This window comes from Rattus norvegicus, chromosome 6 (genome assembly GCF_021556685.1).
Source record: "Rattus norvegicus strain SHRSP/BbbUtx chromosome 6, alternate assembly SHRSP_T2T, whole genome shotgun sequence".
Taxonomy (NCBI): Eukaryota; Metazoa; Chordata; class Mammalia; order Rodentia; family Muridae; genus Rattus; species Rattus norvegicus.
Window position 1 is genome coordinate 78,532,501 of NC_141539.1, and position 16,751 is coordinate 78,549,251.

At 41.2% G+C, this 16,751-nt stretch overlaps 1 protein-coding gene and 2 pseudogenes across 6 annotated transcripts in view; 1 reads left to right on the plus strand and 2 right to left on the minus strand.

The window, feature by feature from the left end:
• Positions 1-16,751, minus strand: part of Eapp (E2F-associated phosphoprotein) — a 48,976-nt gene that overhangs the window by 29,027 nt on the left and 3,198 nt on the right. For 4 of the 5 annotated variants that reach the window (XM_087552669.1, XM_087552668.1, NM_001134987.1 and 1 more), the window contains 4 exon segments: positions 12,669-12,847; positions 11,012-11,107; positions 8,127-8,238; positions 3,403-3,516 (listed from right to left, as the gene is read on the minus strand). In XM_087552669.1, the coding sequence (XP_087408795.1) occupies positions 3,403-3,516; positions 8,127-8,238; positions 11,012-11,107; positions 12,669-12,847 (501 nt within the window). 5 annotated transcript variants of the gene reach the window in all.
• LOC120093301 (U6 spliceosomal RNA) lies at positions 1,832-1,931 on the plus strand (annotated as a pseudogene).
• Positions 3,955-8,021, minus strand: Cetn4-ps1 (centrin 4, pseudogene 1; annotated as a pseudogene). Its single transcript, XR_015623021.1, has one exon. The product of XR_015623021.1 is annotated as a centrin 4, pseudogene 1 (transcript).

The window sequence follows — 16,751 nt, forward strand, 5'->3', positions numbered from 1 at the left end:
CATATGATGCACAGACATACACACAAGTAACACATCCGTATTAGTACAATAAAGGAGAAAAGCTGGCACTGGAGGTATACACCTACGCAGAGAAACCATCTTGGGGGAAAAAAAGAAAAAAAAAAAACTTTTATCCCAGAAAAAATAATTTATAGATCAAGTTTTAAATTTGGTTTTTATTTTTCATTTATTTTATTTGTATGAGTGTCTTCAGACACACCAGAAGAGGGCATCTAATCCCCATTACAGATGGTTGTGAGCCACCATGTGGTTACTGAGAATTGAACTCAGGACCCCTGTGTGCTCTTAACCACTGAGCCATCTCTCTAGCACTTTAAATTATATTTTTTAATTTAAAACAAAAAACATTGCTAGGAACTTAATGGATAATATTTAAGTTTTTTTTGTTTTTTTGTGTTTTTTGTTGTTGTTTTTTTTTTTTTTTGAGACAGGTCCTTACATAACCTGGGCTGGCTGGCCTTGAACCTGCTATATAACTAAGGCTGGCCTTTAACTCCTGATCCTCCTGCCTCTGCCTTCCTGGTCTGGGCTAGCAGGTGTGAGCCACCATCACAGTTGTGTATTTCTGGAGGTGGGGATTGGGAAGGTGGGCACAGCACAGTGTGTATGCAGTCGTGTGTGCTCAGGTCGTCAGGCTCCGTAACACTGCTGTCAGCTATGCAATCTCACCAGACCCTAAAGTTTATTTTTAGTCAAGACCAGGTCTTGCTACACAATCCATGCTGCCTGAACTTGATGTGTAGTTGAAATAAACTTAGAATTCAGGATCCTTCTCTCTACCTTACAAATGCTGCTGCTATAGGCGTGTGCTATTCTGTTCAATTTGAACCAAATTCTAGAGAACTCTTACAACAGCCAGTAATCCCATTACATAGGAAATAAGAAAGGACTGCCCAAAATTTGAGGCCTACCTAGTCTACATATTGAAACCCTGTTTCAGAAAACAATCACGACCATATCAACCCAGCTGGAGAGATGGCTGGAGAGCACCGACTGCTCTTCCAGAGAATTCAATTCCCAGCAACCACACGGTGGCTCATGACCATCTGTAATGGGATCTGATAACCTCTTCTGGTGGGTCTGAAGGCAGCTACAATGCTCATATACAAAAAAAAATAAATCATTTAACAACCAAAAACAAAACACACACATACTTTAAAGGGTCTGTATATGCAGAAATACTTAACTGGTTCAAGTCTAAAATCAAATTGGAGGAAGTAAAATGGTAACTGAGATAACATTGTGAGACCCAGGCTCCAGGCGGCTGACACTTCAGTTAAAGTAAAAAACACTTAGTCTTCTGTCTTGAGTTATCTGAGGTTTATATTGCGTTGTTTTTTTTTTTGTTTTTTTTTTTTTTGGTTCTTTTTTTCGGAGCTGGGGACTGAACCCAGGGCCTTGCGCTTCCTAGGTAAGCGCTCTACCACTGAGCTAAATCCCCAGCCCCGCGTTGTTTATAAAAAAAAAAAAAGTTATTTTTTATGTGTGAAAGCATTTTGCCTGTATTTGTGTACTTCACATACATGCCTGACACCTGCAGAAGAGGACACTGGATTACCTGGGACTGAACTTGAGTCCTCTGCAAGAGCAACAGTGTTCTTAACCACTGAGCTATCTCTCCAGCTCATTTTGGTTTACTGTGAGGCAGGCTCTCACTTTATAGCCAAGAGAAGCCTTGAACTTACAGCAATCATCCTGCTTTAACCCACAGGATTATAGGCCTGAACCACCCTGCCAACAGAGACCAACAGAGTTTAATTACTATGTTAATAAATACACTAATAATTGCAATTTTTCAAAACTGTCCCTTGTGTTCAACTCAGCAGCATATGTATTAAATCTGAAACAATACAGAGAAGGTTAGCACTCCCCCTGTGCAAGGATGACATGAAAATAATGTTTTCTTTTTTGAAAAATATTTTGTCTATGTAGCCCTAGCTGTCCTAGAACTCACTATGTAAACCAGACTGGCGGGCTGGAGAGATGGCTCAGCCGTTAAAGGCTAGGCTCACAACCAAAAATATAAGAGTAAACCAGACTGGCTTTGAACTCAGAGAGATCCTCCTGCCACTACTTCAAAAGCGCTATAATTAAAGACCTATACAATGCATTCTATATTTAACAATGAAAACAAAAAACAAAAACTGTCACCTAGGTGTAGCTCAGTGGTATAGCACTTGCTTTGAATGTATCATGTACTGAATTGATTATGATTTTGATCCCCAGAACCCACATGGTGGAGGGAAAGAAACAACTCCCACAAACTGTCATCTGACCTCCACGTATGCCATAGAATGCGTGGGAACACATGCATACTAAATAAACAAACGGGCTACAGAGATGACTCAGCTGTTAAGAGCACTCACTCTTCCAGAGAAGCCAAGTTTGGTGTCCAGCACCAACGTGGCACTCACAATTATGTGTTAATTCCAGTTCTAGGTCTTCCAACCCATCTTCTGTCCTCTAAAGAGCACTCATGGTGAACACTCATTTGTGCAGGTAAACACTCACATAAATCTAAAACAACAAAATTAGTTGTTGCTGAGGACCATAAACTCTGACTCACTAGGCATGTAGCCTGTGATCTAGCTCCCAAAGGCTAAGGCAGGAGGATCAACTCTATCAGGGTCATCTGTGGTACATAATGCGACCTTGCCTCAAAATAAATAAGTAAGTAAATAAATAAATAAATAAATAAAATCCAAGTCTAGTGGTGTATGACTTTAGCCCCAGCACTTAGGAAGCGGGTGGATCTCTGTGTGCAAAGAGAGTTCCAGACCAGTGAGGGCTGCACAGTAAGAGTCCATCTCAAAAGAACAGACTGCTGGTCAGCACTACACTGAGCCGTTAGCTACTGTGAGTCTGTTAGCAAAAACTGGGCAACGAAAAGGTCTCTCCAGCAACAAAGTAATGACAGAAAGAGAAACTGGCTTAGCTTCCATCTCCACTGTTCAGAGAATGGGAGAATGGAACTCTACTTTTCTGCCAGGATTTGAAGTCCTTCTGGAATGACACTAATAAAACAACTACAGCTTACAGTCAGGCTGAAAAATCACCCTGCTGACTTAACTGAACCCCCTGCCCCGCCCTCACTCCTGCTTTTTAAGAAATACACTACCAGAGAAATGAACTTTTAGCAGACCGTGCATGTAAATAAAACCCACTCCATTCTTCAGATTCTTGTAACTACATCATACATCATAGTTACCACTTTTTCTACAGTTTGGTCAAACAAATTTTCACATAAACAGCAACAGTAAAATGTTTGCCTGTGGTTTAAGCAAAGGACCACCAAACTGTTTCTGGTTTCAGGGAGAGACTTGCTCTAGGGTCAGGGTAGACTCACTTGTTCCCTGTGGTAAGTTTACCATTGTCCCTTACCTCTGGCAATCAAGGCACAGTGTAGTCATACAGGCTGGGCAATTCAAAACAGCATCACTGTTTGGGACAGGCTGTTGTTTCTGACATGGTCTTTGCAATCCAAAAGCATGATAACTAAAACAGAAAAAGAAATTTGGAAAGGAAAAATACATTAATCTATCAAATTCTGGTTTCTTCTTTTTTTTTAGAAACATTGTACCCCTCACCCAGTTTTATTAACACGTTACATATTTGAGGACGTCGTTAAAAAAAATGTTATCAGGTTTTTTAAAAGTCATATAAAAGGAAATAATGGAAAAATACTGTTTTTAATTTAAAAAAAAAACAATTTCATCTGGATCTGAGGGGTCCAACTGATAAATAAAGGTTAAGTATCTTTGGAATCTACAGCTTTAAAAATACCATGTGGAAATACTGTTTTGGGGTTCACAGTCCAAATAAGTCGTTTTTTTCCTTGCTACTACAGATTTAATAACATTGGTAGGAACATATAACTTCTGGCACAGATTAGACACCAAGAGACTAACCTAAAGTAAAAATAGAACTGGGTACACTCAGGTATTCCATTATTGAACTGCTTAACAGGCAAGTTGTGCAGGCTTCCTAGAAGGCACAAAGCAGAGCTAATAAAGGCTCTTCCTCATCATCCTCAAGAATTCTTCCCCCATTACCTCTCCATCCCCATCCCCATCAGCTTCATCAAGCATTTCCTGTCACTCATCTTCAGTTTTCCCTAGTTCCTTGGCAACCTTCGATGTTATTTAGTGATATGCTTCTAGTAGCATCATCATCAAATAATTTAAATACCTTCAGTATTTCTTCCTTCTCATCTTTTTCACTCATTTTTACACTCATAATAGGAAAAAAAATTCTTCAAAACCAATGGTGCCAGCCCTTCCTGGTTGATTTCAGTTAACTTTTGTTTAACTTCTTCTTTCTCTGGTTCAAATCCTAAGGCCTGCATTGCAATCTTCAATTCTTTCAGATCTATGGTTCCAGACCCATTAACATCAAATAGGTCAAAGGCCTCTTTATAGGTCAAAGGCCTCTTTAATTTCTTGCTTTTGGGTGTCATTCAATTCAACTTTTGCTGCATTTTTTTTCTTCCATTGGTCTAAAGTTGTACAACGGCTAGATGACATGTTCCCTACCCCTGCCTGCACCATGCATCAGCCCCAAATCCTGGTTTCTAATGACTGTCCAGAAAAAGATCAGTACCCAGAGAAGCAGTTATTTGTGTAATTATTACTTATATTTTTATTTTGCTTTAAGTGTATGAATGTTTTAACTCCGTGTATCTAAGTGCACTATATGTGTGTCTGGTGTCTTGGGAGGTCAGAAGAAGGTGTGGGATCCCTAGGACTTGAGTTAAGGATGGTGGGTGTTAGAAACCAAATTCAGGTCCTCTACAAAAGCAACAAATGCTCTTAACCACTGAGCCATCTCTCCAGCACCAGAAATGGCTAATTCTAGGGATATTCTAGGGACATAGTTTACAAGATCTACCTAAAACACCCCGCAGAAGCAGAAAATTTTAAAAAAAGAAAAAAGGTACTCAAAATCAAAACAAATCAAATCTCAGGGTAGCAGGGCCTAACTCCTCACTCCCTAAGTCTAAGCTGCACACAGTAACTTTCTTTCAGAGTAGATAGTTTAGTGGGATGTAGTGGTCCATGCCTGAAATCCCAGCACTCCAGAGACAGAGGCAGGGGGAGCCAGATTCAAGGCCTAAAATGAGACGTATCTCATAAAAGCTAAACCTATCAAATAAACAAACCAAAAAAATAACAACAACAAAAACCTAGTCTCACTTGATTGTGAGAAAAGTCTCAGGTGAGTTCTAACAGGAAACTAACTCTTCCACACACTTGGCCAGGGCTCTTCAAAAATAAGACGGCAAAAACAAGGAAAATCTAAGAAACTATTTTGTATTTGTAGTCAAGAACTTAGGTTGGCCAGGCAAGATAGTCTACACCAGTAATCCCAGTACTAGGGAGACAACACAGGAAGACTACAAATTCAAAGACAGCCTGGACTACACAGTGAGCTCCATACCAATCTTAGTGAGTCTCTAAAGCACACAAAAAGAGGGCCCAGGAGGCCTGGGGAAGGGGCTCAGGCATGGCAGGCCTGCTGTGCAAGTGTAAGGACCTAAGCTATGGTTCTGCACTAAGCTATGGTCTCCACACAAAGAGCCTGGAGACAGGCAGATCCCTGCCACTCACCGGTCAGCCAGCTGGACACAGCTCAGGGTTCAGTAGAGAGACTCTCTCAAAAGGTTCAGTAGAGAGACTCTCTCAAAACTGAAAGGAGAGGAGCTGGTAAGATGGCTTAACACATAAAGGTGCTTGTCACGGACCTGACAACCTGAATTCAATCTGGAGGACTTACATGATTCCTACAGGACCTTCTAACCTCCACAAGCAAGCTTTGGCACATATGTACATAGTGATAATAATTTAAACACAGATAGATAGATAGATAGATAGATAGATAGATAGATAGATAGATAGATAGATAGATAGATGGATGACAGATGTAAAGTAAAATAAGTTCAGAAAGCTAAGGCAGGAAGAACAAATTTTAGTGCAATGCTGGGCAAATTCCACGTGCCAAAGCGTTTCCTAGGAGACCCTGCCTCACAACATAAGATAAAGGAAGCTGCGGTAACTAAACACCAGAGGGCACTGGAGGAAGCAGCACAGGAGTAAATCAGGAAGAGGGAAAGGACGTGGTGGAAGAACTGAAGCTAAAAGGTGTGTACAGTGATTCCAGAGCAACATCAACCCTTCAGACGTGAAACCAGATACCCATCCCTGTATGAACTGAAGCAAAGCCTCCTAGGCCCTGAGGGTACAGCTCAGCAGCTTGGTATCCGCCTAGCGTGTATAACTGCATACATTTCATGTCGCCTAGCATGTATAACAGCATACATTCCATATCGCCTAGCGTGTATAACAGCATACATTCCATATCGCCTAGCGTGTATAACAGCATACATTCCATATCTAGCACCACACACGAGTGCACAGGAAAGGTTATAACAAAGAATTACCACAAGCTTCCACCACACTCCTCCTAGGTTTGTAACAAAAGCAGAAGTGGGGGCTCAAGCCAGTACGTGCACATCAGTGTTGACAACACTATTCCTGACAGTCAAAAGGCAGACAGAACAAACTTCTCCTGGTGGACACACATACGATGACATTGTGCAGCCATAAGAAGAAGTACTGTGCTACAGTGTGGACAAACTCAGAAGCATTTTGTTCTTGGGCCTGCAAGGTGACACGAGTCGTTAACCCCAGTACTTGGGATTACAAAACAAGAGCAAAGAACCACTTGGGAGGCAGAGGTGGACGGATCTCTGCATATTCAAAGCCAGCCTGGTCAGCAGAGTTCTAGGATAGCTAAAAATAAAATTAACAATTTAGATACTAAAACCCTAAACTCAAAATGATTTAAAACTATAAAATAAACATAGTAGTGTACAGTCATAATTCCAGCACTTGGGAGGCTGAGGCAGAATAGCCCTGGGACTTCAAGGTCAGTCTAGGAGAAACCTTATCCCAACAAACAAACAAAAAAACTTTAAAAAAAAGTTTAGCGTGTCTATTTGGAAAAAGTTAATTTTCAAAGACCAATAAAACCAACCAACCAACTACTGAAACTTTAGTTTTATAACAGTCCCTGCTTCCCAGGTGGCTGAGGTAGGAGGACTACAAATTCCAGGTCCACTGGGCTACAGAGTAATCAAACCTTGTTTTAAAAAGCAACATGAGGGTTAAGGATGCACCTCAGTGACATCGCTTGCCCAGCATACTCAAGAGCCTAAATTCAATCTTAGTACCAGAGAGTAGGGGCAAGAGGAAAGGCCAGGCATGATGGCACAGCACACACCTACAATCCCAGCACTTAGGTTGAGGCAGGGCTGCTGTAAGTTAGCCAAGGCAGCATACATAAGGAGAACATAACAAGACCCTGTCTCACAAGAACAATAAAAACGTTCTTTTATTTCTTAAATGAAGAAACTCTTAACAGTTTAGACTCATTAATAACGCAACAATTAATTGCTGTGGTGACACACCTGAAACTTCAGACAGCATTTGGAAAGTAGAGGCAAGAGTTTAAGGCCAGCCCCAAGAACATATTAAGGTTTGAAGCCAGTCTGGGTTACACGATAATCTTTTTAAAAACAAATAAAAATTCAGCCAGGTGGTGGTGGCGCACACCTTTGATCCCAGCACTAAAGAGGCAGAGGGAGTTCAAGGCCAGCCCAGTCTATAGAGCAAATTCCAGGACAGCCACGACTACATAGAGAGATCTTGTCTCAAAAACAGAGAGACAGATAAAAACTGTTTAACTAAAATTTGCTGGTTATTTTCATATAAAATATTCAAGGTTTTTTTTTTAATTTTTAAAAAAGATTTATTTTATATGAGTACACTGTAGCTGTCTTCAGACACACCAGAAGAGGGCATTAGATCCCATTACAGATGGTTGTGAGCCACCATGTGGCTGCTGGGAATTGAACTCAGGACTTCTGGAAGAGCAGCCAGTGCTCTTAACCACTGAACTATCTCTCCAGCCCAAGTATTCAAGTTTCAATCCTCGAACTTTTTTGATGTATTTGTATGAAAACAAAGACACATACAGTCAAACAGGAAAGCAATGAAAAATAACTCTGGCTTTCTCTAAAGATTCTAAATATAGACTTAAATTCTTACCCCCTCCTCTTTGCATCTACCCAGGCCTGGTCTCTGCTATCTTTCTCGGGATCATAGAGCAGCTCATCGTTTGTTGGAATCCTGTGTTGTTTCTTCTTCTTCTTCTTGGTCACTTGTGTTAGTTAGAAAGGTTAAGAACATGGATCAGTATCATGTCTAAAGTTTACACTTCTTAATATCAAATGACTCTCCTGTTTCCCATACTATCTATTTATTCTATTATATTATGTTTTTAAAAGTTGCCTAAATGGGAGGGAGTTACCGGAAGGGGGTCAGTGAGCAGGATATAAAGTAAGTAAAAAATTAAACTAAAAATAAGAAAAGAAAAAGATGCCTAAAGCCTTTCTTTAGCAGTCTCAACACTTGGAAAGTTGAAGCGGGAGAACTGCCATGCCTGGGTTACGCAGTGCATTCCGGATACCCTGACAACAAAAGTAAAACCCTATCCCCAAAACAATGCATAAAATTAAATAAAGCTATTCTTCCAATAAGAGTCTTGTCCGGGGTTGGGGATTTAGCTCAGTGGTAGAGCGCTTGCCTAGCAAGCGCAAGGCCCTGGGTTCAGTCCCCAGCTCCGAAAAAAAAAAAAAAAAGAAAAAAAAAGAAGAGTTGTCCAATTAAGACACTAAAACAGGGCTGGAGAGATGGCTCAGCGGTTAAGAGCACCCGACTGCTCTTCCAGAAGTCATGAGTTCAATTCCCAGCAACCACATGGTGGCTCACAACCATCTGTAAAGAGATCTGGTGCCCTCTTCTGGTGTATCTGAAGGCAGCTACAGTGTACTTATATATAATAAATGAATAAATCTTAAAAAAAAAAAAAAAAGACACTAAAACAAAAGATAAAGGAGGCCAAAAAGCTAAGTTCAAATAATAAAAAACAAAACCCACTTAAAACCAACTGGGCATGCTGACACATGTCTACAATCCCAGTGCCTGAGATAGAGGAAGTTGAATCATGAGTTCAAGGTCATCCTTGGCTACATACAAAGTTTGAGACCAGCTTAGCTTGTATGAGACCCTGTCAAGAACAAAAGGGAGGGGGTTGGGGATTTAGCTCAGTGGTAGAGCGCTTGCCTAGGAAGCGCAAGGCCCTGGGTTCGGTCCCCAGCTCCGGAAAAAAAAAGAACAAAAAAAAAAAAAAAAAAAAAAAAGAACAAAAGGGAGGAAGGTGAGACTGCTCGAAAGTCTAACAATCTGAGTTCAGTCCCTGGGACTCACGTGGTGGCAGGAGAGAAATGACTCTCACAAGTTGTCTTCTACAGCCGTATGTGACTTGTAAAATGAGCTCTCATAAATACACACATATACAGAATAATTTTTGATTAAGAAAAAAAAAAACAATGCTAAGAATGTGATTTGGGTCTTGTGTAGGCAGAGCTGGCCTCAACTCGCTAGGTAGCCTAGGATAATTCTATGCTTCTGATACCCCAGCCTTCACCTCCCAAGTGCTTGAATTACAGGTGCATCCACACTGGGATCACATCTGGGGCTTTGTGTACACCATGCAAGCAATTCTGTAAATTGAGCTCCATCCTTAGTCCTATGAATTACTTTCCGCATAGAAGATCACCACAAGTTCTCAAACATAAATCATTACTAAACCAGACAATGGCAGCTCACATCTGTAATCCTAACATTTGCAAAGCAGAAGCATGAGAACTGCCATGAATGTGAGGCCAGATGTGCTGCACAGTAAGTTTCCAGTCAGACAGGGCTATACTCCAAGACCATCTCTCAAATAAATACTAAAATCAGAACAAAATAATATTTAAAAACCAATGGTAATTCTTTTAAGGTTTATTTTACATATATGAGTGTATGTTAAGTACACTGTATAAATGCCTAGTGCCTGCTGAAGCCAAAACAGGGACCCAGGTCCTCTGGAACTGGAGTTATATACAGATAGCTGTAGGGGCAAGGTGAGCTCTAGAACTGGAGTTATATATGGATAGCTGTAGGGGCAAGGTGAGTTCTGGAACTGAACCAGGACCCTCTGCAACAATAGCAGGTGCCCTTATCCTCTGGGCACAACCTGTGGTTGTGACCCCTTCGGAGGTTGAAGGACACTTTCACAGGGGTTGCCAATGGCCATCAGAAAACACAGATATTTACATTACAATTCACAACAGTAGCAAAATTAGTCATGAAGTAACAACAAAAATAAATTTTACCATTGGGGATTGCCACACATGAGGATTAAAACGTCGGGGTTGGGGATTTGGCTCAGTGGTAGAGCACTTGCCTAGCAAGCGCAAAGGCCCTGGGTTCCGTCCCCAGCTCCGAAAAAAAAAAAAAAAAAAAACTGTAAAAAAAAAAAAAAGTCTCAGTATTGGGGTTGGGGATTTAGCTCAGTGGTAGAGCCCTTACCTAGCAACCGCAAGGCCCTGGGTTCGGTCCCCAGCTCCGAAAAAAAGAAAAGAAAAAAAAAAAAAAGTCTCAGTATTTTCCTGTGAACCACTGTTGTAGCCCTTGTCTAACATTCTTTTTTTTTTTAATAGAAGATTTATGTATTTATTTATTTATTATATATAAGTACACTGTAGCTGTCTTCAGACGCACCAGAAGAGGGCATCAGATCCCATTACAGATGGTTGTGAGCCACCATGTGGTTGCTGGGAATTGAACTCATGACCTCCGGAAGAGCAGTCAGTGCTCTTAGCCGCTGAGCCATCTCTCCAGCCCTTGTCTAACATTCTTAAGGACCCAGAATATTTTAAAGAAAACAAAACAGTAGACTTTAGAGTGGAGAGAAGAGATAAACATGCAGGTAAACACCCATTAAAATAAAATAAAAATGTAAAGCGGAGAAAAGTCTAGTATCATCCACTGTTACAGCGAATAGTACTCATAAGTACACCTGGGCTGAGCAGAATGTTACTCACCTGCTTTGTCTTCATCCTCAGAATCAGAATCAAAATATACCGCATCATAGTATTTTGTTGTAACTCCTCCCACCTTGGCAACTCCTGAGGAAGACCCTGCCAAACCAGAAGTGAAGTTTACAAACTAAACCACATATGATCCATGTGGGGAAAAAGACTCCATGTACACTTCCAACACTTCAAACAGGAGGAACTCACTCACGACCTCATTGGTATAATAAAATGTTTTATGGCAGAGACTGACTTGATTTCTGTGCCCTATGCAGCTATAAGAAATTACTCCTTGGAGAGTGTTCCAAACTAGAGAAAAAAATCATTCTTTCTCCTTTCCTACAAAGCTAATTAAAGTTTAAGTGTCATATTTCCAGGTTTTCAGTATACCTATTATGCTTTTAAAATATATACCAGCATGCCTCTTAATGGCACAATACACCACACAGAATAAGAAAGGGATATCTTAATTCAAGGGGCATTAGGCAGGGCGATGAGCCAAGAACATACTTCCTCTCTCCAGCTTATGTCTCACAAGCTTGGGTCCCTATTCTCCCCCTGCCTCAATTACATCTTTCAGTTTTTTAAGATTCTGACCAATCTTTTTTTCTTTTTTTCGGGGCTAGGGACAGAACCCAGGGCCTTGCGCTTGCTAGGCAAGCGCTCTACCACTGAGCTAAATCCCCAACCCCGACCAATCTTATTTTTTTTTAAAAAGATTTATTTACTTCATGTATATGAGTACACTGTAGCTGTCTTCAGACACACCAGAAGAGGGCATCAGATCCCATTACAGATGGTTGTGAGCCACCATGTGGTTGCTGGGATTTGAACTCAGGACCTCTGGAAAAACAGTCAGTGCTCTTAACCACTGAGCCATCTCTCCAGCCCCCAATCTTATTTTTACAAACCAATTTTTGGGTCAAATAAATTATATATAAAGACCTAAAAGTGAAATGTTTATTACCTATTACAAAGGGACAGGAATTTGTAATGACACACCATTAAATTTACCATCAAACTCTAAAAATATTTTTGTATGCCTTGTGCTTTTTATTCTAACTACAAAGGGAAGCAATGCAAGGGATTTGCTACCAAATAGCACCTTTCTAATAATGCACGAAACGTCAGTCAACAAAGAAAACTCTAGTACAGATTGCCAAGTACATCCATTCCTTCATTTAATAAGTATCGTATTAGTCAGACCTGGGGGTGCAGCTCTGTCACCCAGCTACTCAGGAGGCTGAGGCAGAAGGATCACAGAGGTTACAGTGAGTTCAAGGCCAGACTGAGTAACTTAGCCAGACCCTGTCTCAAATATTTGAAAGAGGTGGGGCTGTAACTAAGTGGTAAAACAACTTGCCTAGCAAACACAAGACCTAGGTTTAACCCCCAGCGCCACCCACCATTCACACATACACACACACACACACACACACACACACACACACACACCACATACATACATACACATACACACATACACACTCACACACAAACACACTCTCACATACACACTCATACACACACACACACACACACACACACACACACACACACACACACACACACACAGAGTAATTCTTCAGCACCTACACAAGTTTAAGAGACAGAGAAGAACACAATCCTTTATAGGATATCTATGAAAACTAAGCCCGAAGCTGACCTGTTCCCAGCGAGGATAACTTGTCCTCCACTGTCTTCATGGTGGAGTTTAGTTCAGCTTCCATTTCTTTTTCAAACTCATCTTCGCTTGATTCACTTTCTCCAGTAAGACATTCCCGGATGAGTTTTCGTTTTTGGTCTGGGGTTCCATGTAAAAGCACATCCACTTCATCTTCAGAACTAGCATACATTTAAAGTACAGAGAATATGAATATTAAAGATATTAAATCAGGGCCTGGATGTGGCTCAGGACTACAGTACTTACATAGTATGTGCAAAGACCTCAGTTTGAGGTATAGCACCACAAAATAAAATAAAATTATTTAAAACTTCTATCATCTTACTGCTTGTGATGGTTTGTATATGCTTGGCCCAGGGAGGCCTGGAGGTGTGGCCTTGTTGGAGTAGGTGTGTCACTGTGGGCATGGACATTAAGAACCTCATCCTAGCTGCCTGGAAGTCAGTATTCTGCTAGCAGCCTTCAGATGAAGATGTAGAACTCTCAGTTCCTCCTGTGTTATACCTGCCTAGATGCTGCCATGCTCCTGCTTTGATGATAATGGTCTGAACCTCTGAACCTGTAAGCCAGCCCCAATTAAATGTTGTCCTTATAATCGTTGCCTTGGTTATGGTGTCTGTTCACAGCAGTAAAACCCTATCTAAGATACTGCTCTACTGCAATCTTAAGTTTTACAAATTTACATGCAATATACCTACCATACTACATATAGACAATGCTCATTTTAGGCAAGAGATTAGCTAATCCTTCCTTTTTCAGCTTTGGCTTTCTGAGTTTCTTTTTTTGTTTAGGGACAGGGTTTCGCTATATAGCTCTGGCTAACCTGAAACTTGCTATAGAGAGCAAGCTGACCTCAAACCTGCAACAAACAATCCTGCCTCTCCTTGCTGAATGCTGAGCTGCAGACATGAGCCACAAGTATAACCTGATCTCTTTCTTTTCTTCTTGTGTGTGTATAGGTGTTCGGCTTGTATGTATCTGGACATGAGTTGTGTTGCCTGGTGCTCACAGAGGCCAGAAAGGGAACTGGGTCCCGCAGAGTTCCAGTCGGACAGTATGAGTTGCCCTGTGAATTCTGAGAATTTAATCCAGGTCCTTGGCCAGAAAATCCAAGGCTCTTAACCACTGTACTGGCTATTTTTGTGTGTCAACTTGACACAAGCTGAATTATTACAGAGAAAGGAGCCTCTGTCGAGGAAATGCCTCCATGAGACCCAGCTGTAAGGCATTTTCTCAATTAGTGATCAAGGAGGAAGAACCCAGCCCATTGTGGGTGGTGCCATCCCTGGGTTGGTGGTCCTGAGTTCTATAAGAAAGCAAGCTGAGCAAGCCAGTAAGTAACATCCCTCCATGGCCTCTGTATCAGCTTCTGCTTCCTGCCCTATGTGAGTTCCAGTCCTGACTTCCTTTGGTGATGAACAGCACCCTGGAAATGTAAGCTGAATAAACCCTTTCCCCCCCAACTTACTTCTTGGTCATGATGTTTGTGCAAGAATAGAAACCCTAAGACAAACTGGTACCAGAAGTGGGGTATTCCTGTAACAACCTGACCATGTTTTGGGAAGGACTGTGGAAGACTTTGGACCTTTGAGGTAGAAGAGCCATTGGGATGTTAAATTCTTTGTGGGATGTTCTGTAGGAGCTTGGAAGATAATGTTGAGGACAGTGCAGAAGGTAAAGGCCTAGCTTGTGAGATTTCAGATGGAAGATTAAAGACTCCTTGCAGGGCTGTTGCTGTTTTGATTGTGATGATTCTGTGGTTTTGGTTAGCTGGGGCTGAAGAATCAGCTGTGATTAACAAGATACCAGAACTACTAAGGTGAAACCTTTGCATTACTAGGACTATTGATGCTGGTCAGCTGGAGCTAAGAAATTACTTGAGACCAGCAACATTGAGGTGAAAAATCTTCTGAGAAGTGTTTTCTGAGAGCACAGAGTCTGTTCCAGAGATAGCCAAGGTAGTACCTCGTGCTGTGGCTGGACTTGGTAATGTATAAGAGTCACCCAGGTGGTACTGGTTTTAAAGGTACTGGCGTTTGAAGGGGTCATGAAGAACAGCTGAGGCTGGGCACTGTGAGAAGCCATGGAAGGTGATTGGTGAAGGTGCAGCCTCAGTTACAACTGATGGCCCAGAACTCAAGGGGTCATTCAAAGGAGTTGAGGCTTCGCACCATGAAGACAGTCTATGAGAGGCTATTGGTGAAGCCTAGTTGCAGTGGAAGACAGCAGTGTTTTGGAGATGCCAGTACCATGTGATGACCACCAAGAGCAGCAGCAGCAGTGGAGAACAGGCAGCTGGAGCCTAGAAGACAAGGTGTGTGCCACAAAGGGCAGAGCTGGAAAAGTGACCCAAGTCCTTAGAGTTGCCTAGAAGATTGTGAGTGGATCCCAGACATTGGAAGGTTACAGTTTGATTTTGCTTTTAATTGACTGTGCCTTGATATTTTTCCCTCTTGAAGTAAGAAAGTATTTTAGTGAAGTCCACAGTTAAGAGACTTTGAATTTTAAAATGACTTTGAATTTTAAAAGATATTAGATATTTTAATATGTAATATTAGATATTTTAATATGTAAAGACTGTGGGACTTTTAAAGTTATTTAGATCTTGGGGATGAATAAGAAAGCAAGGGTTGAGGCTTAATAGTGATGTGTCAAGTTGACAAGGGGTCAATTGTACTGGCTGGTTTTGTGTGTCAACTTGATACAAGCTAGCGTTATCACAGAGAAAGGAGCCTCTGTTGAGAAAATGCCTCCATAAGACCCAGCTGTAAGGCATTTTCTCAATTAGTGATCAAAGAGGAAGGACCCAGCCCATTGTGGGTGGTGCCGTCCCTGGGCTGGTAGTCCTGGATTCTATAAGAGAGCAAGTTGAGCAAATCAGGGGAAGCAAGCCAGTAAGTAACATCCCTCCATGGCCTCTGCATCAGCTCCTGCTTCCTGACCTGCTTGAGTTCCTGTTCTGATTTCCTTTGGTGATGAACATCAACCTGGAAGTGTAAGCTGAATAAACTCTTTCCTCCCCAACTTGCTTCTTGGTCATGATGTTTGTGCTGGAATAGAAACCCTGACTAAGACAATCACTGAGCCCTCTCTCCAGCTTTCTTTTTGGCTTCTTGTATTATCACATTGCTTTCCAATACCATTGTACTAATTCCATTAAACTAAAAAAGCTTATTTCACAGAACTGAGAGCCTTATTTAAATAAAGACAAATTTAATACACAGTTAATACACCAACATAAAATAATAGCAATTAATATTATAATTTAATTTAAAAGACAGAAAACTATGCTACAGAAAACTGAATAGAGAGAACTATGTACACTGTTTTTCCTGGTGCTGGAAACTGAACCCAAGTTTCCTGTACCCTAAGCACTTGTTCTACCATTGAGCTACATTACATTCCAAATTCTAACTTCTGTCAACTTATATTGACTTCTATGACTAGTTTCCTAACAGAATTATTATAGTCAATAACTAGGAGAAATAAAACAAAAATGAATTAAGTCAGGGCCCGCATGATAACTCAGCAGCAGATAGAGGGCTCGTCACCAAGCCTGATGACCTGAATCCAATTTCTGGGACCCACATGGCAGGAGACCAGTTGTCTTCAGACTTCCACATGTATGCCACAGCATCCATATGCCTACATACACAGCCTTTTTTAAAATGTAATTTAAAATATTTAAATGAATTAACTCAGACAGGGCAGTGCATGGTCCTATAATCCCAGCACTTAGCGAAGAGTTCAAAGCCAGCCCTGGGCTACACAAGGAGACCTTGTCTCAAAACAAGAACAAATTAAATATCTAAGACATTTCTTGTAGCTGGCCTTTGCTACTTTGTGCGTTCTTCTTTTTCCACATTTTAATCCCATTTCATCCCCTATCACTAAATAGGAGACAAAGAAGGATAGAGGAGGGGAAGGGGCAGAGAGAAAGGGAGGTCCCTGAATCTAATTCCTTCCCTTTAGTTTCTTCTTTGAGCCTACTAACACAACCAAGCCTCCTAAACAACCAACAACTACTGACCCCACCTCTTGCAGCCCTAGCTCTGAAAAGTTCCC